Source organism: Dermacentor andersoni, chromosome 2 (assembly GCF_023375885.2).
Source record: "Dermacentor andersoni chromosome 2, qqDerAnde1_hic_scaffold, whole genome shotgun sequence".
Classification (NCBI taxonomy): Eukaryota; Metazoa; Arthropoda; class Arachnida; order Ixodida; family Ixodidae; genus Dermacentor; species Dermacentor andersoni.
This window is the reverse complement of record NC_092815.1, coordinates 237,096,441-237,123,103: the sequence shown is the minus strand read 5'-3', so window position 1 is coordinate 237,123,103 and position 26,663 is coordinate 237,096,441. Positions and strand designations below refer to the sequence as shown.

General features: G+C 48.8%; 1 protein-coding gene across 7 annotated transcripts in view; it reads left to right on the top strand.

Moving 5' to 3' along the window:
• LOC126539907 (riboflavin transporter 2-like) overlaps positions 1 to 26,663 on the top strand; it is a 106,880-nt gene that overhangs the window by 14,471 nt on the left and 65,746 nt on the right. Inside the window, exons 2-4 of one of the 7 annotated variants that reach the window (XM_055075706.2) lie at positions 6,720 to 6,780; positions 9,397 to 9,494; positions 13,153 to 13,449. In XM_055075706.2, coding sequence (XP_054931681.1) covers positions 9,474 to 9,494; positions 13,153 to 13,449 — 318 coding nt within the window. In that variant the 5' untranslated portion in view covers positions 6,720 to 6,780; positions 9,397 to 9,473. Of the gene's footprint in view, positions 1 to 6,719; positions 6,781 to 9,396; positions 9,495 to 13,138; positions 13,450 to 26,663 lie in introns of all 7 variants that reach the window. The other 6 variants (XM_055075708.2, XM_055075707.2, XM_055075710.2 and 3 more) reach the window with 6 other exon arrangements.

Sequence of the window (26,663 nt, the reverse complement as noted above, 5' to 3'; positions counted from 1 at the left end):
CACGCGTAGCAAATCAGGTCCGCGCTGGGGACCTCGGGGACAATAGTTCGTCCGTTGAACCCGTTTCGTCACAACGGCGATGGAGCTGGTGGATGGAGGCGGTTTTCAGCACAAAGCCCTCTTCTTCGAACGCAGCCTAGCTGCAGCGACGGAGAGTGGGGGATGCGCGTCTTGTCCCCCAGTCGTAATTGGGTGGCAATTTTGCCTTGCAGCTCGCCATTCTTAACAGCGCCTCCACGGCCCGAAAAATCTCGACTGTCTAGCGCTGACAACCGCTAGGCAGGAAGAGAGCGGCTGGTGGTCAGGAAGGGATTGATGTCTTGGCTCGCAGCGACCACTTGTGTATTGATGTCATCGCCTCAAAACATCCAACAAGGACAGGCAACTGCAAAATGAACCCCACAACACGGCTCTGCGCCGAGATGACATGCATTGGCTCTCACTTTAGACTCGCTAGGCATCAAAAAAAACAACAACATAAGTGCAGAAACAAAAAATGCTGCATTTCGCTATGCCAATTTCTGAAGCAAATTCCTGCTGACAAATTCAGCAATCCTGGAGGGAATCCTGCTAAATGAGAGGGGATCTTCTTCGCTTAATAAAATTAGCACTAGTAACCCTAAAATTTAGGCGGGACCCTCAAACGCAGAATTCAAATTAGCCGGCTTAATCCATCCGCATTGCTATGCAACTTTCCCTTCTTATATCTAACGGAGAAGTTGTACTCTTGGAGAGTGAGGCTCCATCGGAGCAAGCGGCCATTTTTGTGTGACATTTGATTGAGCCACGTCAGAGGACAGTGGTCGGTCTCGAAGATGAACTTCGCTCCGTACAAGTAACACGACAACTTCTGTGCGGCCCAAACCAAACAAGCACATTCTTTCTCTGAAGCGCTGTAGGCTTCCTCTCTTACATTTAGTTTACGGCTGGCATAGAGGATAGGATGCTCCTCGTTATCGTCGCCGACCTGACTAAGTACCACGCCCATACCTATGTCGCTTGCGTCGCATTGAACTATGAATTCCTTTGTGTAGTCTGGCGCGCGAAGCACAGGGCGAGAAACCAATAGCGTTTTCAAACTTTGGAAAGCGTTCTCTTTGTCCTTATCCCAGTGTACATTACTCGGTGCTCCCTTTCGGAGGGCGTCCGTTAATGGACTTGCCATTTGCGAGTAATTCGGAATGTACCGTTGATAGTACCCCACAAGTCCCAAAAATGAACGAAGGTCCGTTTTCGTGCGCGGCTGAGAAAATCCTCCAATCGTAGCTATTTTCAGCTCAGCCGGCCGTCTCATGCCCTGACCGACAACATGGCCCAGATAAGTAACCTGCGAACAACCAAACCTACACTTTCCCGCTTTCATCGTTAAGCCGGCTTCCCTCAACCGTGAGAACACCTGTTTGAGGTGCGATACGTGTTTTTCGCAGCTGTCCGAAAAAATTGCCACATCATCAAGATAGGGCAAGGCGAACTCCTGCAAGTCATTTAGGACAATATTCATTAACTTAGAGAAGCTAAACGGCGCGTTCTTCAGCCCGAAGCTGAGTGCGAGAGGGCGAAAAGTGCCTACAGGCGAGATGACTGCGGCATAGCGGCTGGCACTTTCTGAAAGGGGAACTTGCCAGTACCCCCGCACGAGATCTATAGTTGAAATGTATTTAGCAGCGCTAACTCTTTCAATTCGTTCCTCAATGTTGGGTATCGGGTAGAGCTGATCCCTAGTGATGGCATTTAACTTCCTGTAGTCAACACACGGACGAGGGTCTTGTTAGGGGTTTCTACCAGTATTAGCGTTGACGTGTAGTCACTCTCAGCGGGCTCAATAACTCCCAACTCTAGCATGCGCTGTATCTCTGCCTCCATAATCTCTCTCTGTCTTGGAGACACCCTGTAAGGCTTTGATCTTACTGGTTCGGTTGATGTCAGCTCAATTTCATGCGTTATCAGTTCGGTTCTACCCGGCCGATCGCTGAATCTGTCGAGATATTCCCCTAACACCTCTTTTAGCTCATCTAGCTGCTCGGGTCTTAGAGCGTGCGAGCTTGCCGAGTGCTCGACTACTTCTTCTAGGCCGATTTCAGAGTTGGAGGTCGCCCTATACTCCTTAAACTTGGTACTAGTGCCATCCTGCTCTTTGATGGTATAGTTAACGACTCCGCTCCGCTCTATATACGGCTTCATCAAATTGCAGTGATATATCCTCACCTCCTTCCTGCGACCGGGCATTTTCAGAGCATAGTTAGTATCTGAAAGCTTGTGCAACACTTTAACGGGCCCGTCCCAGTGAACTTCAAGCTTGTTCTTTCTTGAAGGTTTGAGGATCATTACCTGGTCTCCGGCGTTAAACGTACGAAGCCTCGCATTCTTGTCGTAATAGAATTTGGCGTTCTTTTGAGCTACTCCCATGTTCTTTCCGACTAGTTCTTGGGTTGCGCTTAGCCGTTCCAGTAAATTTAGCACGTATTCAACCACTGTTGGACTCTCCCCTCTTTCCTCCCACATCTCTCTTAACATTCTCAGTGGAGAACGGAGTGTCCTCCCATACACTAGTTCTGCTGGTGAGAACCCTGTCGCTTCATGTGGAACCGTTCGCAAAGCAAACAAAGTTGCCGGCAGACACTTCTCCCAGTCCTCCTTATGCTCGTAACAGAGCGCACGCAAAACTCGCTTAAGCACCGAACGCCACCTCTCTACACTGTTTGACTGAGGGTGATAGACAGAACTGTGTATTAACTTTACCCCGCACTTTTGTAAGAAGGTGGAAGTCAGTGCGCTCGTGAATACTGACCCTTGATCTGCCTGAATTTCGGCTGGAAACCCAACTCGTGCAAACACTGTTAAAAGCGCGTCTACTACTTCGGTGGAACTGAGCTCTCTCAAAGGGATTGCTTCTGGAAACTTGGTAGCAGGACACAGCATGGTAAACAAGTACCTGAAGCCCGATTATGTTTTTGGAAGAGGCCCTACCGTGTCTATTACAAGTCGTCTGAAAGGCTCTGTTATTAAGGGCACTACCTTCAGTGGAGCTTTCCATCTCTCTCCTGGTTTACGAGAACGTTGGCAGGCGTCGCATGATCTTACAAAGTTTTCTACGTCTTTGAAACAGCCAGGCCAGTAGTATTCCATAAGCAATCTTTCCTTTAATTTGTTTATACCTAGGTGGCCGGACCACCCATTTCCATGACAGAGACTCAAAAGGTCCTCCCTCTACTTAGTAGGTACGACTAACTGATCTAAAATCCTACCCTTTCGATCTCTGTAGTGTCGATACAACAAACCTCCTCTCTCATGTATCGTCACGTTGCGCTTAGCAATGCCTTCTTTAGCTGTGTCATGTAATTTAGCTAAGCTCTCATCATTCTTTTGCTCAGCTGCCAGTGACTCTTTATCCACACGTAAGAGCTGATCAAAGTTCTTTGAGGCCGGTGATAATAACGACCCTATCTCGCTTGTGAGTGCGTCAGCTTGCTCTTCCTGTAGGCTAGAACTTTGACACTCTAGTGCTACGCTCTCATTGAGCTGGTCAGCTGACAGGCTCTCCTCAACTGTTCTTTTGTCCCTCGGGCCTAGCTCAGATTCGGGTATTGAAGTTATCCCCTTTTCTGCTTCCGCTGGAGGAGCTTCTGCATTTTCAGCCGAAAGCGCCGCGATCTTACGAGCTTGGCCTCGGGTCAATGCTTGTACTATGCCCTCTCCCAGTTTGAGTCCTTTGTCACGCAGTAACTGATTCGAACGATTCGAAAAGATGTAAGGATACTGCAGTGAGAAAAATTTGGAAACTGCAGCCTCAGTCTCTAGCTCCCCTAATGGTCCATTGATTTTGACTTTGGCCATGGGCAGACACACGCTGTGTTTTTCTACAACCTGTTTTATCCATGCTACTTCTCCGGTGAAGTCATCTACCGTCACGTAAGACGGATGGACAATGTCCATCGTGGCGGCACTGTCTCTTAGCACTGGGCATGGTTTTCCATTAACTTGCAGGTCGTGAAGATATGGACTTAAAAGTTCCATATTCTCATCTTTTTCCTCCACGTAGGAGAAAACTACGCTAGGTTTCCCGCAGTTTACAGCTATATGTCCCAGTTTGTGGCATTTGTAACAGCGAATTGGTCTAAAAGATTCGAATTTTCTTTTCTGTTCTTTTTGTGCGGTTTCTCCGTTAAGTTTCTCCTCGCTCTTTTCTGCGGGCTTTTCCGCCATGTCTACAGGCTCCGATCGTCTAGTCTGCGCACCCTTTTTGAACGGAAATGGTTTCCGTGGTCCATTTCGACCGTCCCAGTTTCCCTCCTCGGCGTTCAACTTTCTACGGGTTGCGTACTCTTCGGCTAATTCAGCCGCCCTTTCCACAGTATTTACATTACCTCTGTCTTGCACCCACAGTTTCACAGCTTGGGGGATGGTTTTGTAAAACTGCTCTAGACACATGCATTCAATGATCATGTCTCTGCTGTCGTACGCTTCCGCGCTTTTAAGCCACTCGACTAGGTTGGCCTTTAAGCTATATGCAAACTCCGGATATCCCTCGCTATCTTTCTTGCCTGTGCTCCTAAACCTTTGCCGAAAAGCTTCGGCTGAAAGTCGGTATTTCTTCAGGAGACTAGCCTTGACTTTTGCATAATCATATGCATCCTGTGCACTCAATCTGGCGATTACTTCCGCCGCCTCACACGGCAACATAGACAGCAACCGCTGTGGCCATGTACTCGGGCCGAAGTTCATCTTCTCGCAAGTCCTTTCAAAATTGCATAGGAACAAGCCTATGTCGGTCCCGACCTCAAATGGCTTTAATAGCCTGTCCATGCGGTACGATTCTGCCTCACTTGATCGTCCCAGAGCGCCTTCACTTCCTTGAGACAACTCCAAACGTTTGCTTTCAAGTTCAAGTTGCATTTTTCTTAACTCGCGATCTTTATCGCGTTCCTCTCTCTCTCTGTTGCGTTCTTCTCTTTCCCGTTCTTCTCTTTCTCTGTCCCGTTCTTCTCTTTGTCTTTCCCGTTTCTCTCTCTTTTTGAGAAGTTCCAATCCCATTTCAATATCTTCCTCACTGGCCTGATTGGAAATTAGCTCCAATAATTCTGATTTTAGCATTTCCTTGCGCACATCTAGGCCAAGTTCCTCACCCACAATCAACAATTCGTCACTCAGCAGTGTCCTTAACTCCATGATTGCTGCTTTACTGCCTTGATTCTGCTCTCTAAATCTAGCTAGGAAAACACAACCTAGCTAACACACAACAATCTAGCTTCCCTACAGTTCTAAACAGAACAACCACAAAATGAAGCCTAGAGAGTCAAAGCAAGAATCAAGCACTCACCGCAGATACAGCACCATGTCGCAAAGTCCATCTCACCGCTGTCAGCCAGTTGTCAGGATTGGGGGCTCAATCCCATCGCTCGAGATCCGTTGCCAAGATTGGAGTCCGGCATGAATTCGAAGGTATCTGGCGCATGCCGTCCTCCAACTTATCCACGCTGAGGACGTGGATGAAGGGAAGAACTGCTTCTCAACGAGAACGAGGAAAATGGGTGTATTTACAGTATTTAAAACAGTCTAACTTGACTGCTTGAGAAAAGTGCATCAGTCTAACATGACTGCTTAAGAAAAAGAGTGTCAGTCCAACATGACTGCTCAAGAGAAAGTGTGTCGAGCATCCGCACAACAGCCGTTTTTAAACACTCGGTCCATCGGCGATACAAGGCGGCGAATGTTCGTTTCGTCATCGCAAAACTAGCCGCCTCCCGCGAAACAAGGTGAGGCGAGCGTTCGTTTACTCATTGTAAATTCGCCGCCGCCCCGAAGAACAGTTTACGCACACAAAGGCACACACATTCCGAGGTCTGGAGCCGACGTCAGAGGGGAGTCGTTCCGGGTACCTCGGAGACATTCTGGGTAGCTCGTTGTCCTGCGTGCCGGCCGGTGCATGGGAAGCGACATAAAACGGCTTTCCCGCGGCAGCTTGCTCACGCGTAGCAAATCAGGTCCGCGCTGGGGACCTCGCGCACAATAGTTCGTCCGTCGAACCCGTTTCGTCACAACGGCGATGGGGCTGGTGGATGGAGGCGGTTTTCAGCACAAAGCCCGCTTCTTCGAACGCAGCCTAGCTGCAGCGACGGAGAGTGGGGGATGCCCGTCTTGTCCCCCAGTCGTAATTGGGTGGCAATTTTGCCTTGCAGCTCGCCATTCTTAACAACGCTTAGCTGCGCCTTCGCGCGCTCGTGTAGGAAATCAAACTTTATTCCAGCATTCGGGATGCAACATTCGAGGTCACACTCGTGCCAACGACGTTTCTCTTCGATTTTGCCTTGAATCTTCTCAGCAGGGGAAAGTGGCAATCTCGGTCGAACTCGTTGTTTCACACGTCGCACCTTGTTTCTCGCTTGGCGAGCATTCTCGGCCGTAGCGTACTTCTGGGGGGCGCATGCAATGCTCTATTGTTGGTTCGAATGTTTGTGTTTAGTTTGCTCTGTATTGAAACATATGCTGCTCTGCGCGTTGTGTGGGTGATCTCAATGAATGGATGCACTGTTCGCCTAACTTTGCTGAGCGCTTGTAGCGTCTGCCTGAAGGGTGTACGAGCCATTGCATTTTTTTCCTTGCTTACGTAAGCACGAGCCATTTCTGATTATGATATTTTTGTACCACTCGATTAGACGCCGCGTTTATTATGTATGAGACGTTGCAACGAGCCACTTAAGGCTTTCCCCTTAATATTGTAGCGTACGGAAGAGGAACTAGGAAAATCCATATAACGCCGAGAGACAAGGAAGCCATGGAAAGGTAGGGGGAATTAAAAATGGTTCTCTAATGATATGTGTGACTAATAAAGTAAAGGGAAACGGAAATTGGCAGAAAGCCAACTTGCCGCCGGTGGTATGTGGGTTTGGCTCCCCTGGCAGCAATTCTTCTTTTCGCCCACTTTCGTTTCCCTTTTCTTTATTTCTTGCACATTTCATTAAAAACTACATATTAAAGCTCCTATGCGTGCTTTCCTTGCTTTGTCTGTTGGCTTTATTTGGTTGCTGCAGATACATATAGGGCGCATCGGTCCCTCTTCTCGTTTACTGAGATCCTTGAAGGCTGCCGATCAGCTTGTCCGCAACGTCCACCTAAGTGACGACACAGAGGGTGGTGATGAAGAGAAGCAATCCCGATTCCTGTTACAGTTGGCTAAGAAAGAGTAGTACTTTATTTGTGTGCTTCAAGTGGTGTCTATGGAGCTCGGAGCCTACGCTAAGAGCTCTTTTATCTCTTATCGAAGAAACAAGTACAAGTGGACGCAGCATTCAGTTGATAGCTTCGTAGCATTTATTTATTTATTTATTTAGCCGCAGCGACTTTGGGCATTAAAGTGGTTCATGAGGGAGGAGGAAAGGACGTGCGACTGTTGTACAAACTGACGAAAAAGCACTTATAAAAGAGGTATTGTGGACTGTGTAAAAATGACAGATGATACATGAGGCTAGTTGGGAGGGGAGGGGAGGGGTACAGATTTATGTCAGAAAAGGTTGTGTGTACAGACACGAGAACAGAGAAACGGACAACAGAAACGCCTGAGTTTGTGTTGTCTGTTTCGCTCTTGTGTCCCTGTCTTCAGGTCAACTTTTTGCTAACATATAAACTGCGATTAAGAGACTTAGATAGGCAAGATGGTTGCAGGCTTGGTGGAACATGGTTACATGGTCTCGAGGACGGGACACAGAAAGAATGCACTGAGCAGAGCGCGGAGTTGAAGTTTGGCGACTCTGCTCTGTGCATTCTTTCGGTGTCCCGTCCTGAAAACGCGCCATTGTAACCATGTAGACTGCACTAGGCTACGGCACAGCTTTAATGTAGCTTTAACAGATATAGATCCTTAAAGAGATGTAATACAAGTGCGAACATGAAAGGATACCTAGGCAAGAACGAGAAATGAGCCTCACAAGTGTAAAGTGCGAAGGTAGCGCAGACACAAAATAGCAGAAATGAAGAGGGAGTCATTTCCAATATACGTGTGTTTCGTAGTGTCCCATAGCAAAAAGAAAAGAAGAAAAAGACGTCAAAGGTATCAGCGCGACTGTTTTCGGAAAATTCGATGTGTTGCAAATAAAAGAAATAACAATTACATTTTGTAGAGACGCTTGCACACCAGCTTCAATAAGAGGATAATTTAAATTATATGTATAATATAAAGCGACAATATAAAGGATAATACAAAAGAAAACATAAAATATAAACTTTCAGTGGGTCTAGGTGGCGTTGTACTGACAGTAACGGTACTCACATTGAGCGAAAGGACAGTAGACGAGAGATTGATTTCAAAGATAAAGATAAATGTATATCCTTACTAAGCCAGTCACCATTTCTTTTTTTGCCCCACTCTCGAACACCTTTGTCAGAGAAGATAATCTCGGGACGCTGATCCAGACAGGGCTCATCACATAATGCTTCAAAAGCGTTGCAGCGCTTGCGGAATATTCAGGGGCTAGTTCGTTCATTTTAACAAGTGTTTACTAATGGCGCAGCACAGCATAAAGACTGCGCCGGCGTGTGCGAACCACCGTTCTGTTCGATCACGATAATTGGAAGGAAGCAGCAACGCGTGCCCCCGAGAAGATACTACACTAAGAGCTAGCGTCTGTGCCAGTGACATGACTATGTCAGTGATTAGCGCGGAGATGCCTTTTCTCGGTTAAGTAAATCGAAAAGCGCAAAAGATGGGACATAAATTACGACGGCAGACACAGGGATGTGTTTGTCATCTTACTTTGTGTGCCATGTTTTGCGCAGTTCGATTCCCTTCCACATGCGCGAACCATCCCATTTGAGCACACTATACGCTGTTATATATACACATATATGCTCTACACACACACACACACACACACACATATATATATATATATATATATATATATATATATATATATATATATATATATATATATATATATATATATATATATATATATATATATATATATATATATATATATATATATATATATATATTGGGAGGGAGTGCTTGTGTGCGCGGGCCTGTGTGTATCACGGGGTTGTTTCTATGCATTGTCGCTGTACCCACTTCCGCAATGGATCTCGACAACACAGTATATTTATAACGCCCTAGGTTTCAATGAACTCCTTTGTAGTCTGCGTTTGTCCTTTTTATGGGCTTGCGCAATTATTAAGCAGTCCCCTCCTTAACAAAGTGCCCACTGCGTCGTAGAGTCTAGCAGGCTGCGTCGCCTTTATGTGCCCACCATTTTTGCCTGTATGCATTTTATTTAGTGTTTGCTTGTATCAACCTTAGTTCTGTTTACCCCCTTTTTTATGCAGAGGGTAAGCAGCCGGTCTTTACCGCAGGGGCTAACCTCCTGGTCCTTCCTTCCCCTTTTCCTGTTTCTCTCTCGTCAGAATCCAACCTCGAGGAGTCATACTGAGCACCGCGCAAAGGAGGACAAAAAGAATGAAGTAATACGAGGGTCATCGCAATGGGCAACCGGTTCCCCAGAGTGGGTGGCGCCTATTCATTGGGGAACAACAATACCCCAGCTGAGAGGAACGGATTAGTTGAGGAGAAATAGGCGAAGTAATGGTTGCACACATCTGCCTTCACAGCAGATACCGATTTTAAAAATTTTCGGGAATACATTTCGCGAAAGCATCTCACTTCTTTCGGCGTGTGCTGCTCAGTTATCAGGACAAGCTGTTTGGGAGTCCCATTTAGAAATAAGCTATAACGTGTAACGTGACTTCGACCACTTAACAGTTTTTCACATAGTGTAGTTTGGGCGCAGTGGAAAAAGGGAGGATTTAGCGACGATCGACCCTGCCACTCATTGCCAGGAGCTGCCAGTTTCTGCGTGCAATGAAGTTTCACAACATTTGTAGTCATATCATGTCGCGATTCACAACAAGAAAGGCGCTGCAGGTGCCTGGCTAACACTGCTACCAATAAGTATAAAAGTGCTGTGAAAAATTAGAATTAAATCCACGACATACACTAAACCGTCTTTACGTTTATGACGATACAACAGAAGACAATGTGGAACTGAGTTGTCAGTGTTATCAAAGGGAAGCCCGGTTCATTGGTTGTAATTCAGGAGAAAAGAAATTTCTTTGTTCCAACTGGATCAAGTCGACATTCGATACACTTACTCAAAAGACGGAACTTTACCGCTAAATTCAGGATGCTTGGCAACCCTGTTTCTTACCCACCCATTTACGCGCTACGGTATCTTTGTGTATGTGCGTTTTGTGTGTGTGTGCTTACGTGCGATGTGTAGTCTTTGTTTTGTATAAAGCCTTCTGTGTGTACGTCATGTGAGTGCTGCTGCCATGTAAGGGACGCTGGGCCTCCGCCAAGGCGCTGACAGCTTTTCGCTCAAGTGTCTCTCCAGTTCCTTTTGTTTCTGGTAAGTCAAATCAATTGAGCGACCGAACGATCAATTGTCTAATTAATTAATTTACTGATTGATTGATTGATTGATTGATTGATTGATTGATTGATTGATTGATTGATTGATTGATTGATTGATTGATTGATTGATTGATTGATTGATTGATTGTGGCGTTGCACTGCTGAGCACGAGCTCGCAGGCGTGGCGACCTCATTTCGATGGAGGCGATAACACTCGTCTACAACTCCATTTAGGTACACGTTAAAAAGTCTCACATTGTCAAAATTCATCCCTTGCTACGGCGCACCCTATAATCGTATTACGGTTTTGCCGCGTAAAACGCGGAATCGAACTTTCTTTATACTCGCCTCTGTAGTGGATACCCGGCATATACGAGGCAACATAGCCACAAAAATTTCATTTTTTTTTGTTCTCCTCGAGCTGGTGCCATGTCGGCAGTTTTGTATTCCCACAAATTTACAGGGATGCAAATTATTGAAACTGATCAAAGTGAATAAATATATACTCACAACGCAAAATACAACTGGAAAATCACATCGGCACGCGCACTACTGCGGCGGCGTTGTTTTCGCATGCGTTCTCAACGTTCCGTGGCTTCAAGCGTGGTGCCATCCAAGTGCTGACTCTGGCGCGAGGACGTAATGTGAGTGCGCTTCTGCCGGGAAATCGCCGCCCGACAAACAACGTGTTGCTGGGCTACGTGGTTCAAACTTCCCCCACTTTGCACGAGGTCGAAAGACAGACGGCCGCAGGACAGGTCCTATTCGCAACTCGCAATTCTATCATAGCAGAGAACCCATAAAGGAATTAAGAAGTAGCGCAGAAAGAAGAGGGGGAGGGGTTGCAGGGAGGTGCCGCGCTTAAGCCTTAATGGATGTTTAATCATGTCTAATCGACCAATGCCGCCTAAACTTTCCTCCCTGCAGGGCAACATTTAAACAAGTCATTATAATTGAAGTCTTATGAATTTTTTTTTACATAAAATGCTTCCATCGAACGGTTCTTCAAGCGATTTTTGCCGTGCCTGTCAGGGTGCCGCCTTCACCTAGAGAGTATGTAATTTAATTCTTTCTGACAATAAAAAAAAATATATAGCAGCTCAACCTTGGACGAGGACATAAGCCGAATGACATACAAGGACAAATGCTCACTTTCAACTGGGAGTCTTTATTGCAAATTGAATCATGCAGAATCAAGTAGCCCAAACCCCAAATTTCTCTCGAGCATCCTATGTCTCCGGGCTATATTGAAAGAGCAACAAGTGGTTAGACATTACCCTCCTCTAAGCTCCGATGTTCCCTCGCAACTCGTATTTGGTGCGGCTATAGCTAGGTCCCGCTTCCGTCCAGTGATGGAAGTGTTGTCTAATTATGGTCGAACTGAACCTGATATTTTTTTGCTCATTGGGGATAGCCGCCTGATGTCAAGTTTTCAAGCAGCGCTCGCTTCTTCTGAAACGTGCAGTCGAGGCAGTTTTGTACCTGTGCGCACCTGCAGGGCGCACGTCGGTGCCATTCAAGCTTCTGCCGCCCTAAGAAGACGCCACTGCGCCTGCGTTGCTCAACGATCACCAATCCGTGTCCCACCGGCAGCCGAACAATCTTTTTCTAGCATGCGAAAGGGTCTATGTCCAACAATCAGACCGTTGCATAAATGATCGAGCTGTGCAACATCAGCTTCGTATCAAGAATCAGGCCGTGCCACATTTATCAGCATTCCGGCGCTTCTGTGAGCCTATGGTCCCTAAAAATCGGATTGTGGCTAAATGTGAGGGCATGCTCGCGTGTGAATTAATGCAAGGGGTCTAGGTTCAGTAACTGAGAAGGTTTCCATATTGACACATTTGTTACCTTGTCCACATGTAATAAAATTTTCGCGAAAGACTTGTGATTAAGCTTCATCGAATAATTGAAGATGCAAATAATTCTTCACGCTAATGCGTGGTGAATTCTGTGCACTTTCCTTATTTATTTCTAATCAGTTTGCCTCATATGACTATACTCAAGTTCGCTGTAGCACTGGTCCTGTGTCTGTTTGTCTTCCGTCATCGTGCATACTAAGGGTTTGGTACCACCTGCAAGCAATGATTAAATAGCTGCTAAGTTTACTCAGCGACTTTGTAGAAGTTAGCTTCAGGCCACCCTGGCTCTGACATAATGGCCTTATCGTGAGTAACACGTGCCCGGAAAGCTAACGAATTAAAAGCAATACGTGTTTCACTTCTCATACAAGCTCGATAAGGAACCTGGCGAAGAAGGCTTTTCAGGTGTTTGCTTGAAGAACTGCGACATTATTCCGTCGCCACATAGAAGTTACATACCTGTTTTCTTTACGTGCATTGTTTGCTCTATCCTGATCTACAGCTGTCCAAAAGGCGGAAGAAACAAAAAAAACGTACGTTAGTCTTGTACACAATCTCGCTCAAGAATCTCGTCTACAAAGCTTTTCGGTTGGTTTCCTCAAGCACCGCAATCCCCACCCGATGTACCATATCTCGTTTCCTTTACCCGCATGTAACATGGAAAAGAATTTCCACTGTCCGTAGCCCCTTCTATGCATTCCCACACTGGGTAACTTAAGTAGACGCTCAGTTTATGGAGCCTTTTTTGAGCACTCAAGAGGAGGCAGAGACTACGCGTGCCTGACAGTGGTCTCTGCGCCCCCGTGTATATTTAGGGTCAGTTTAAATGAATGGTTTTGAATGAATGTTTCACGATGTTCTTTTCTTAATACAGCTGTTTACCGACAGCAATCTGGTACGAACGGAAGGACCTCGGAGCTCGTCATGGACCGGCCTGCTGCAGCTACCGCCGACATGGAGACCCCACCCTCTGAACCGCGCGGGTGGTCGCGGGTGCTCGTGTCCGTCTGTTCGCTGCTGTTCGGTGTGAGCGCCTGGGTGAGCGTGAACGGCCTCTGGGTGCAGATGCCGCTGCTCGTGCCCGTACTGCCCGAGGGCTGGAACCTTGGCTCCGTGCTCGTCATCGTCATCCAGGTTGCCAACGTGGGACCGCTGGCGTACACGCTCGCACGCAACCATCTCGGGGTAGGCCATCGCGCGCGCACACACCGGCAGTGCTGCCGCCTCGCCGCTTCTGCGTAGTTGTATAGCACACTGGCGAAAATTATGCAGCCTCTTATGATGGTCTTTTCTGAGTGCCTTAGAGCGTTCCCAACAGGCCGATCCTGTTCGAATGGTCAAAAACAGGTCATCCGGCTAACTTCGGATCGCTATTTGCCATCCCCTGACTCCAGATTACCGCACCGAGAGGCGCTCGCAGTTCTACCATAGAGAAAAAAGTTCAACACGAGTGGACAATCCCATAGATCCCAGCGGCCGAATTGACTTTAGAGCTTCAAGTCGCTCACATTAATACCTCAATCACACTTCCGGTTTCAGTTTTGGCGAGCGCGTTTTGAACGTTAGCTGGAACGCGTTACGCTGGCTGCGCTGATCGGCGTGGCATTCTTTTTGTTCTTTTTTTCCATCTACTACTGGCGCGGAATTGACTTAAGTGAAAATGATTGTGAGCGATATTTAGAAGCCTCCATCGCATCTGTGCCACGGGAAATTTCATAAAGCACACGCAAGACGCCTTGTGAAATAAGAAAATGTTTATTTTGCTCTATATAAATGCTCGTTCCGGACTTTTTGTGCCTTCATCCAACGTTGTGGCACCAGGTAAGCTGCAGTAGTTCCCGTACGAAGCTCCAACGTCAGCTGAAAAACGTAACTTACAAGCATGTGTCATTTTATTACTAACACCTTAAAGAAATAATGCGTGTATAGAAGCGAAACGTGCGAAAGTGGGGAATGGGCGGCATCACAAACAAAAGCAATTCGCTTTCACATACATGGCTTTGAAAATACCCAACTCATCTCAAAACAATACCGTACATAACATATCACAATAACATCCGATTTCCAAGCATTCCCTCATTCCCAGGCCCCACTTCCTACCCTTTAGGAGCATAAATACACGGGCGACGGCTCGTTTCCAAAACAACTTGGCTTCAACCGACGCGAGAGTTCGCTACGTATACACATACGTGACCACAGCGCAAGCTCTCGACTAGACCATGCTAGACACTCGCAAAATTCCTTATACTCACAATCAAGGCAAATGCTTCGGTGCAAAGCCTGTTTTCAGTCGTTCAGAAGACAGAATTTTCGTGTTAGAAGTCCCCGGTGTTTGAGCTCCTCGGTGTTATCTCTTGCGCGATCTGCCGGCGCCACACACTCCCGTGTTATGACACTCGTCAATCGCTCGTCGCGTTTTCGACAAGTGCGAGTACCGGAAGATGGTGTATGTTGTTTCGGGGCATAAAAAGCGTCACAAGCTTGTACCACTAAGATTCAGTACACCCCAAACTAACTTTGTGACCATGGCCAAGTTGCTTTTCTGGGGGTCACGACAGGCGCGGTGAGTGTGCTTCAATATCATTGCAAAATGTACTTAAATGATTACAATCATGTTGAGGGGTCAGAGAAAGCGTCACGAACTTGTCGAAATGAGATTGTGTAAAAGAGCAACTAACGGCGTTTCACGGCCGATCTGCTTTTCGCTATCTGCGTCACAACAGGCACGGCGAGTGCGTCCAAGAACTACCGAAATTAGTTACAATAATGTCGGACTCGCAGAAAGCGTCGAAAACATCTCCCAGTACGAGTCATTAACTCAAGTTAACTGCGCCAGGATGGCTGAGCTGTCTTTCGCTAACTGCGTCAAGTGTAGGTTCCATGCCGTAAGCCTAATTGCTCGAAAAGCGTCGCATGATGTCGAGCAAAATTTCTCTCCTTGTCGTAGTACAATATTGCAATGGTGCCGTGTCGAAGTGCGCAGAAACGCAAGTATACGTCGGGAGCCAAACTAACCAGGCTAAATCATAAAAAAAAACAGACAGACGGGTTGCGGAACAGGCCAACGCTCCCATGCGCAGCTGGCCTCGCTCGCTTCGGCGCCGTGTCTGACGCATGACGCATGCATCTGCCGCGTCTTTGGCCTGACGCTAGGTGACGCAAGAAAAGCAAGTCCCGAAGTAAAACTTAATTTATACGCAGGTATTCTTATATTTGCCCGCAAAGAATGAAAAACACAATGTCTGTTAACTTCATTTCACATTCTTTTTTTTTTCCGCGATTCCAAACAGTCGACATTCATGCTAGCGTGACGTGTTTTCTGTTGCCAGTATTCGCGGAGTGGTCCCTCTTGTTGAATTTACTCCTCTATGGCACTGCTGTCAAAGCAGCCAGGAAATCTGGTTGCTATCAAGTCACTTGATCCCGCCCTTTTCCTTTATTGCGCTGGCGAAGGGGAACTCTCGCTCCATTCACGGTGACGACGATTATCATCGCCGGCAGCGCTGGCCGTGTTACCGGAAGTTTTCCTCTGCTTTCGCTTCCTTCCGTCTCACTTCCCCGAAAAGCAGCCGGCTGTTCAGTTGCTGCAAGATATCTCCTACTTCGATTCAGTGCCTCCGAATTTCGTCCGCTCGAATTTGCAGGATCACAGTGACCATCCCAAGATGACATTACTTAGTGGAGTGGATCATTTCCCCGTCTTATTTATGAAATAATATTTTAATTGCAAGTAACTTTTCTGATCGTCATTATTTCGATCAAGTCACGGGTAATTGTGGACACCCTTCTTCGCTTGCTCCACGACAATGAAAGCATAGACATAATCACAACAATGCTCCGAATAAAATGGCGCCAGTGTGCCTGTCGGGGCAGAGTCACCCATGCGCACTGGCTGCGAGTCGACGGAGGAAAAATGAAACACCATGGGAGCCGGTCTTAGATGCAGCTAGCACGGCAGTTAGACCGCGATGGAAGCTCCTGCTACTAGAGAACGTTAAGTAATTTCTTTGCCTACGAAACTGCGCCTACGTTTGCACCCGAGTGAGCCTGATATGCTTGATATGGTATGTTTACGCACTAACAGTCACTGACAAGCCATTGTCGATTCAAAAAAAGGCATTGTATGTTTAGGCAATCTTTATTGAGTTAACTGACGGGCTTCGTCGATGTTTTCTTGTTTTCCGAACGCAAATGGAAATACCAGATTAATCTAATTATTTCATTCACGTTAAATAATTCCTTAAGGATTTGTACTTGGTGCTCATCTCAATAACCTTCTCAATATCCTCAGCTCAATATATCTACATATATATATATAAACGAGAAGAGAGGGGGTTAACCGAGGGTCCCGATTTTTATTAGTCATATCATGAGAAGCCAACAAACACCTACTCCAAGGAGAACATAGGAAAAATTACTTGTGCTTAATAAATGAAATAAAGAAACGATAAATTAATGGAAATTAATGTGGATGAAAAAATAACTTGCCGCAGGTGGGAAACGAACCCAGAACTTTCGCATTTCGCATGTGTGTGTGTGTGTGTGTGTGTGTGTGTGTGTGTGTGTGTGTGTGTGTGTGTGTGTGTGCGTGTGTGTGTGTGTGTGTGTGTGTGTGTGTGTGTGTGTGTGTGTGTGTGTGTGTGTGTGTGTGTGTGTGTGCACCGATAATATACTGCATATTTATATTATGCTGCCTATATGCGACGCCTCGTCTCCGGAACCCTGTGAACATATACACAAAAAATGAGTGTGATACGCAGTAACAATTACCAGTATGAATGGACCTTGTGTTGTTATCGAAACTAAAGCATTTTTTTTAGTTCTACACTCTTAGACAAAAGTACACCTTTTGGGGTGCATATATCCCACACAACGATAATCGTCATCTGCCTTGTTTGCATTTCCTTTCTTGAAAACGCCGCGCCGGCTACTTTCCTGTCGGGAATGCTATGTCTTGCTGATAACGCGCATGCCGTTATCGAAATCGTTATTGTTACTTTGAAGTACCGGGCTTGCAGCGTTAAAGAAAGGAAATGCGGACACGGTAGATGACGTTTATTGTTGTGTGGCAAGATACGACCCAAAGGGTGTATTTTGTTTTAGAGTGTAGTGACATCGAAATTTGCACCGTTTCTGCACGCCGTACGGCGGCAAACTGCATGCAGCTTCTAGCAGATAATTTCTCGCTTTGCGTTTTATTGCGATAGGAATTATGTGGACACTCAAGGCGCATCTCTGCCGTCCCCGTCGCCGTGAGGTTCCGTATGAGCAAAAGCGTGTGAGGGTGAGCCGGCGAACGCGGCTCGATCTCGAGTGTGCAAGCGAGGGGGTCCGCGTCCGGCGAGTGAAGCGATCGGACGCATGTCACCTCGGCTCCGTCATTTTTCGACAGGAGCCACGGACCAATTCGTCGAACCCCGCCAATTCTTTACCTCCATCGGACGCAGCAAGCTTCCCGGCACACAGGGACATCACTTTTATCCAGGTGGGCCAAATTTTTCGCCAATTTAGAGCGAACTTTCACTCGTTCTTGGTGGCGCCACCGCTAAGCCTAACGGCTGCGCTGGCACCCGGCGACGAAGAAGCCGCTCTCCGCACCACCATGGTGAACTCCCCACCTCAACGCGGCTACGACCCGGACGCCATGGCCTGATCGACGATTCCTCAAGCTAAGGAACCCAATTCGGCAACATCGGACCAGCTCCAGAACGAAAATCCCCTGCGTCTCGTTGAGAGCCGCTCTCAGCGCCGGAACGCCACAATGACGGCAGACGCCACATCGACAACCGGCAAGTCAACCTCACTTCAGCACGGTCCCGTCTTGCGTGTGGCCAAGGACCGCCAACTATCAACATGTAGGCCGAAATTTCGTCGTGATCATCAAGCCCCGAGCCACTTTGGCCATCGGGAGTGCCTTCCAATATGGTGAGCTGGGCCTAGCCTTGCTTGCCTAGCTCGGCGCGCAAATGGCGGTCGAACTCAGCTTCGTCTTTTCCCGCGAGCAAAATCTACTCATTGCGAGCACCAAGAACGCCTACGTGGCGGACCGCCTGCTTGGTGATTTCGTGATCAAATCTGCTCAGGGAGACGTGCCACTGCGTGGCCATCTCAAGCAAAATGGCGAAGAAATTTCCTACGGCGTCATCCCTGTGGCAAATTAAGAAACAGTGGAAACTCTGAAAGACGGTATCCAGTGGAGGCATGGCACCATCTAAGAAATTCGTAAATTTGGAACCTCCAATAAGGCTCGCCTGACTTTTGCCGGAAAAGTGAGGCCGCGGACAGTGAACTACAACTAGGCGATTGTCCAAGTGCGGCCCTACCTTCGCACTATCCCTGCCTGTGGTGTGTGTGGCGCCGTGGGCCATAGAGCAGACTCATGCCCAAATCCAACGCAAGACAAGTGCGGCCTGTGTGGACTGCAGGCTCCTTTCGTGGAACGGTTGCGGGCCCCTCATGAGTGCAACCCGAAATGTGCTGTTTGCGGTGGCGGCCATGCCACAAGCTCCAGAGAGTGTACCGCCAAGTACCGCCTTGACACCAAGATGGCCGCCCAAAAGGGTGGAAAACCTGGCGCGACGAGGAAGAAGCCACGTCAGCAGCATCGCGCCACCGGCGGTGACTCAGCTTCCCGCGGTGATGTCACCAACTCCAACAAGCAAGCGCTCCCAAGCGGGCGTGACGTTAATGGCGACCAAGCGCCACCACACGGCGGATCGGGGAAGCAAGCCCACTACCAAGGCGAGACAGGTGCCTGGTCAACTGCGGTCAAAGAGGGAAAGCAGGTGAGCGGCTCGGGTAGGGTTGCCTCCTGCTCCCAAACACGTTCTCCTTCCCCTAGCTCGGCGACCGACCCCAAGCTTCGCAGTTTCGTAGCATCTCTCGTGGTCCAAAGCTATTGCCAAAATTAAAGCCTTAGAAGCTAAAACCGCTACTCCCCCCCCCCCCCCAACTGCACCCCTAGCAGAAGCCACGGAGAGCGACGCGGCGGCGCCGGTGACGTCGGACGCTTTCGTGGCCAATCTTGACGCCCGCCTTAACGCCAAATTCGAGACCCTTATCGGGACGGTAATGGAACGCATCATTGCCAAGGTCATCGAGGCCCTTCCTACCATGATTGCCCAACATGTCGCGAATCTCCCCCGCACGTCTCGCCGGGCCGGTCCTCGTGAAGATGTATCCGGCCGGCCCTCCAAATCGTCGCGTCGAACAATTGATCTGGAAGATGATGAGGACAACTGCCCCCTATCAGGAGCTGAATTTCAGCTCCTGGTTGCTGGCTCCGCGACATCTACCTTCCCTCCTCTAACCCCTAAATCCGAACATGGCGGGACAACCTCCGTGTAGGCGTTCTCCCTTATCTAAATTGGCCTATCCTGTCACTGTAACTCAATGGAACTGCCGAGGACTGCGGTCTCGTACTAAGCGGGCCGACCTTCGGCTTTTCCTTTCAACTTTCGAGCATATGCCCGCCGTGGTGGCCCATCAGGAGCCAAGAAGGGGCGCCACCTTAACAAACTATACGATGTTTCAGCAGGACCCCTCGTCTTGTCTATGCGTTCATAAAAATTACACTGCAAATATGGTCGACTTAGACCTCCACCTTGACTTTTCCCATGCAATGGTGACTCTCCTCCCCCTCCGCAAACAGGACTCACCATTACACATTCTAAATATCTACTGCACACCCAAATTGCCGAACGTATCATTATCCGACCTTTTTAGCCGTGCGCTAAAAGTTGCGGGTCGGGACACCTCTTTATTGTTGGTGATTTCAACGCCCCGGTCGAGTCTGAGGGTACCGGCGTGAAGAGAAACGGGGATGCAAGTTGGCGGAGCTTGCGTCAACGTTGAGCCTCACTCTTCACACAGACCCCTTCCAGCCAACCCGTATAGGCAATTCCGTGAAAACGGGATACGTGTCCGTATTTGATCTTTACCCGCAACATTCAGTATGCAGACTGGGTCAACACCGAGGAAACCCTCGGTAGTGACCACTGCATCCTAAGCACAATGATTCGGACCAAGTCATTAGCAAAACCCACAACACAGGCCCGACTACCAGATTGGTCCAAGTTTAGGCAAAATTACAACACAGCGACATCTATACTCGAGCAAGGCTACCAGTCATGGTCCCAAAAATTGGTTTCTAGCCTTCGCTCCGCCGAAACCAAAATTCAGCTTTCCGAGGCGGTATCGGACGTGGATAACCACCTCCTCCACCTCTGGGAAGCGCGGCATTGCCTCGTCCGCCGATGGCGCCGACAAAAGCATAACCGCAAACTTAAGGCTCGAATTGCCGAGCTCACCCAGCAGGTGGCGGAGTATGCAGCCCAGCTCGCAGACGCCAACTGGGTGGATCGTTGCAACACGGTGGCGTGGCAGATGTCCAGCAGGAATACCTGGCCGCTCTTCCGCGCCCTTATCGACCCAACGCAGACACGCACAGAAACTCATAAACATCTACAACGTGCCATACACAGTTTTCACGGCAACACAACTCAGCTAGCGCACAAGTTACGGGACCAATACTTGTGCGCTACCCAGGACCCCTGCGGATCGGCGTACTCTTATGCAGGTTCGGAGAACGCTGAGCTGGATCAGCCATTCCAGCTCCACGATCTGCAGGCAGCCCTGGCGAAAATGAAACGTGGCACAGCCCCGGGTCCGGACAAAATTATAGTCAAATTACTAGCTAACCTACCCAACCCGGCCTACCAGTCCTTATTGGATTACATCAATTCAATCTGGCTTGGGGGCGCGCCACTCCCCAACGATTGGAAAACCGCTCTGGTCACTTTCATTCCCAAAGTTGGCTAGGCCATCAACACGGACAACCTTCGCCCCATTTCTCTCACCTCGTGTGAAGGCAAACTAATGGAGACGATGGTGCGTGACAGGTTGTCCGAGTTCATGGAAAATCAACACATCTTCGCAGACTCCATGTTTGGATTTCGCCCGCACAGGTCCGCACAGTATGTTCTGCTACAACTCAATCGGGACATCCTTGACCCGGTCGAATGTCCCCACAACGATAATGTCGTACTCGCCTTAGACTTGAAGGGGGCCTTCGACAACGTTACTCAAGAGGTAATACTCACCCATCTTTCACAAACCGGCAGTGGACGCAACGCGTTCAGATACATTCGTCAATTTTTGACAGATCGTGACTCCTACATTAAGATCCAGGACACTGAACACGGTCCCTGCGGACTTGGAACCAGAGGAACACCACAGGGTGCAGTGCTGTCTCCTCTCCTATTCAATCTGGCTATGATGAACCTGCCGGCCCAATTGGGTGCGGTCGCTGGTGTGCAGCATGCGCTGTATGCCGACGACATCACCCTGTGGGCCACGCAGGGCTCACTCGGAGACATTGAGGCCAACCTGCAACAAGCGGCGACCATATTGGACCGTTATGCTCGCCACTGTGGCCTGCAATGCTCGCCACGGTGGCCTGCAATGCTCCCCTCAAAAGTCTCAATTTGTACACGTACGCCCCTCACCAAAGTGTACCGCCAAAATTGAGCTCTTTCTGGAGACAGGACCAATTCCTGAACACATAGAAGTCCGGTTACTGGGGCTTTTCTTTGATGAACATACACGGTCGAACACTACCCTGGCCAAGCTCCGTAAGGTGGGGGACCAGGTGAGCCGCATGGTCCCCGGGTTTCCAACAAACACGGGGGGTTGCGGTGCAAAGGCGCCGTGCTGTTGGCGCATGCATTCGTTACCAGTCGAATCTTGTATTCGACTCTTTACCTCTACCTTCGAAAGCAAGACGAGGATGCACTCGAAGTCATCCTCCGCAATATTATTAAGAGAGCCCTCGATCTCCTCGTGAACACCTCCAACCAGCGTCTCCTGGGTCTAGGCATGGTGAACACGTTTCGGGAGCTCCAAGAGGCTCACTTAACCAGCCAATACACACGCCGCTCTACGACACTGTCGCGTCGCCGCCTCCTTACCCCGACTACACATCCAACACACCACCCTTATGGAAGAGCGAGTACGACTTCTTTTGGAGTGGAGATGCGCCCTCCACGTACGCCCAATTGCTAACAACATGACACGGGAGAACCATAATGGTCGGCGCCTGGCGTGGGCGGAAGCCCTGGGCCGCCATTTTGGGTCGAAACCCGGCACTTATCACGTGGACGCCTCCGGCCTCCACCATGGGGGATGGTACACGGCCGCAGTCGTCCACCAGTCCAAAACAGTTAACGGGGTTACATTTCGCGCCCGCGACATAACTCATACGGAGGTCTCCATTTCATTGTCTGCTACCCACTCTTATTACAAAACAATTATCTCCGACTCGCGAGGGGCCTGTCGGAACGTTGAGCAAGGCTGGTCTCCATACTTAGCCTACCGACTACTTCAAAGTTGTACCTACACCGGGGATCCCGCTCACCGGAACATAGTATGGGCTCCTGCTCATATGGGTCTCGAGGGGAATGAGGCAGCCGATGCCGCCGCCCGCGCGCTCTCTCTCCGGGCTTCCTTTCTCGACCCCCAAGATCAGGATCTCGAATTCAATCCCGTGTATTCTTTTAAAGACATTGTCCTGCATTATCAATCTGGCCATAGCCTTTACCCTCGCCCGAGTAAAGGGCTATCTAAGACGGAGGAGCGGCTTCTACTACGTCTCTATACGAACACTCTGCTGTGCCCGGCAGCACTCAAACATTTTGATCGCTCATCACGGGCAGCTTTCCGCACTGTGCGGAGAAGTCTTCGGACATCTACCACATGATGTGGGCCTGCCCATCTAACCCCGCTATTGCCTCTCACACCAACCTCACTCGGGAGGACTGCGAGGCGACCCTGCTCGGCTGCTATGACCTGCAGGCCCAAAGTGCCCTGGTCGAGCGCGCCCGGGCAGCGGCCGACGCCACTGGGGTCCCGTACTAGGGATTCCACCTAGTATTTTAAGGGCCGGGCCCTTAAGGACCGGCCCATATGCGTACCTCCATGCGCTTCTCTTCTGAGAGCAAAGATTGGAGGACGGTTAAGCTTCGCCTTCAAAAGTGTAACGAGATAGCGTTCCCGTCGACCCGCCAAGCGGTGTAAGACATTGCGCTACGGGGCAGCGATCACTTATGAGGCGCTCCGCATCGGTCTTTGCACCTACCAATCACGCGGTGAGCGCCGAGCAACGCAGCGTTCGGCGCGGCAACGAAATGTGCGCCTGAGCAAGCGGAAAAAACCAAAGAACTCGGTGTCTCGGAGGGAGAAATGATCTGCGCAAGCCAAATGTCGTGATCGGCACAGAAAGCCGGGCCGCGAAGCGCCATGAAGTCCGACGCAATCATGGGGCTCACGCCTCGATGGGACCATCCTCTATCTCGCTTGGGAGCACCACACAGACGAATGACTCCTCGGAAGTAGCTCGGCACACATCGCAGGGGACGCTTTCCCACCAGACGCGCTACGGCACAGCGATCACCTCAGAGGCGTCCCGTATCGCACGCTGCACCTAGGAATGAGGAAAGAGGAGCAACGTCGCCAAAACACGAGGGTTTGAGTGACGAGTGAAGTTGGAAGGGGAGAGAGCGAGAAAACTTATTAAACGCAAGGGTAGTGGGGCATCCTCGCACCGGTCCCCGCACGGCCCGAAGGGAAGAAGCGGGCGAGTGGCGCGCCACGTGTCGGGGCAGCGCCGCACATTGCGAGGAGGGGGTATTCTGTGTTTGCCGCAAGATGGCTCTGCGTGTGCGCAGAGCGCAGAAGAAATGAAGCGGAAACGTACTTCGCTATTCGTGAAACTGCGACTTCTGTAAGTTACATGCTCATAATTACCGATATACACGCCAGTATAACTTTCTACGGAACGTTTCTAAGGCAAAACCGCATTCACTAGAGGAGCTTTTGTACCGCTTTGAAGTATCGAACTCGTGGCTGGCTGGTGCCCTCTGTTGTCGCTACTTTTTAGCATTTATTCAGAGCCATTTTGTTTAAAGATTATTCAAAATGAGCAAATAAGAGGCTTTCGTATTATGGCTTGTAAGTCAAAATATTATCTTACGCCGACGACATAGCTGTATTCTGTACCGATAGAGAAAGTGTAACAAATCCGATAAAAGATGCCACAGCTTTCTGTTAGTACGCAGGGAGCAGAATAAACTGGAATAAATGTCAGGGTTTCTGGCATGGAGAATGAGATAGTGTGCCTGTCACGTACGCCAACATTCAGTGGACGACTACTCCAAGTAAATACCTAGGCGTACCACTACAACATTACAAGGATACACAAGAATACTGGAAAGAAGTGACAGACAAGGCTCGAGAGAAAACACAAAAATGGGGAGGACGAGACCTATCAATTTTTTCCCGTGCCACAGTGTGTAACGTTTTCATTGTTGCTCGAGTATGGTATGTTTTGCAAGCGTTGCACATGTCGCGCATGGGTATTCAACAACTGCATAGAGTGTTGGCTGTTTTTGTATGGAACTCATCATGGGAAAGGGTGAGCCGCACGAATTTGTACCTTCCAGTGAGATCCGGAAGACTGGGTTTGATTCATTTGTTCGTGAGAAAAATTGTCTCTAGGTTCGTATATTATCGCGATCAAAGAAATCCTTTTTTAAAAAGTGTTATGCAAGTGAGATTGGCGAACGCATTGCCAGATGTCATTGTGTCATCATGCGCCCATACGCAACGCAATGTCCGCGGATACATGCATGAAATTGTTGCGGCTGTCCAGTTTCTAAACGTAAGATTTTCAATGGAATATCTCAGCAAGGTCAAGACAAAACACCTCTACAAGGACCTAATTGATGTGATGATGCCTGTGCCCTTGTATCGAAGGATGTACAATCCTGGGACAGGCAGCAATGTGTTAAAAAGGGTTAAAAGAATGACTATCCTATCGTCAATGAAAACTTTTTTTCATGCTCCATAGTGGCACACTTTCTATAATACCGTGGCTAAAGGAAAAAAGGGTTGTTGGTACCATGGTCGGTAGACTGTGTAATATGCAAAATGCCTGAAACAATCGAGCACATGTTTCTCGATTGTTGCGATGCCGTATTCCTATGGGACATCTTGGAAAGAACCCTGAAAAAGGAACTGCCGCTTACACCCTACGGCATTCGATTTCTTCCGGTCGAAAGCGAAGGTTTGCCGTACGAAATGCAAATGAGTCTAGTAATGCACAATGTTTGGAAAACCAGAATGTCAGTACGTAATGCGGACGTCAACGCGAGGTGAGCCCGGGACAACTTCAACGAAATCATTGCATATTTACGAGATGTGTACAAACAGAAGGAGGAAAAGCCAGATTGGTGTGTTTATTTGGGCGGACTGCTGACCGTAAAGCGTTTTTTTAACTCACTTATGCTAGCCAGACACAAGCGAGCATGTTTAATGTGATATTATGATGTTGTTTTTCCACTGTATTGTGCCAAATTGGCAATAAAGAAAAAAAAACTCGTTGCTAAGTGGTAGCGTCTCCGTCTCACACTCCGGAGACCCTGGTTCGATTCCCACCCAGCCCATCTTGCAAGTTGTTTTTTATTCATGAAGTGCCTCCTGGGATTTATCGCTCATGGCCAACGCCGCCAACGCCGACTTTTCTACGACACGAGCTCCGTAACACTGCCGCGTTAATAGAGTTTTTTCACCACCACCAGCACCACCAAGTGAGGAACGCGGCCCTGATACGTGCCCTCTCTTGTGGCGCGCGAGGCAGTATGGTAAGGCAAGGGAGGTGAGGCGTTCTTCCGGCAGCTTCTACGGTCCCTCGATGTCCTCCTCGTCCGCTGCTCCGCACACAGTCACGACAACCGCGGCGTCTGCTATATATGGCGTCGGCCACGAGAATCGCGGACCACGTAGGGACGCGTTCCCGGCGCTCGTGTCTTGAAAGCGATCTGCGATGTTTGCAGAGTGTGCGTAGCGCCGGTAACTTCGCATGCGCTGTGCTTTCGACCTTTCTTACGGGTTGAAACGACAGATGCACGGATGTCAATTGGCTCGCGGCGGCCGCCGCGATTCCTAACTCTAACGTTTTCACAGACAGTTCCCGGTGTTATCGAGCGATGCGTGTTCATGTTTACCTGCGCGCGCGTGACACCGTGCTGGTTAATTTACTTAAAACACGTTGGTTTGAATGCTTGAATGTTGGTTTGAATCCATGGTAGAATGTGTAAGCGTGACTGAACAAGGATGTAGAAAGAAGCGGACACACAAAGACAGCGCTGTCTGTGTGTGCCTGTTTCTTTCTACATCCTCATTGAGTCGCGCTTACATTCTATGATTGCTAACTTAGTAAGGGAATGTTTACAACTTTATACGGCCGATAAAACTGCCATCGCTATTTCGCACAGCTATCTACTTATAAGCTATCACAATCGGTGCTTCGCCTTTCCGGCGGAATTAACTGCAATTTTTTTATA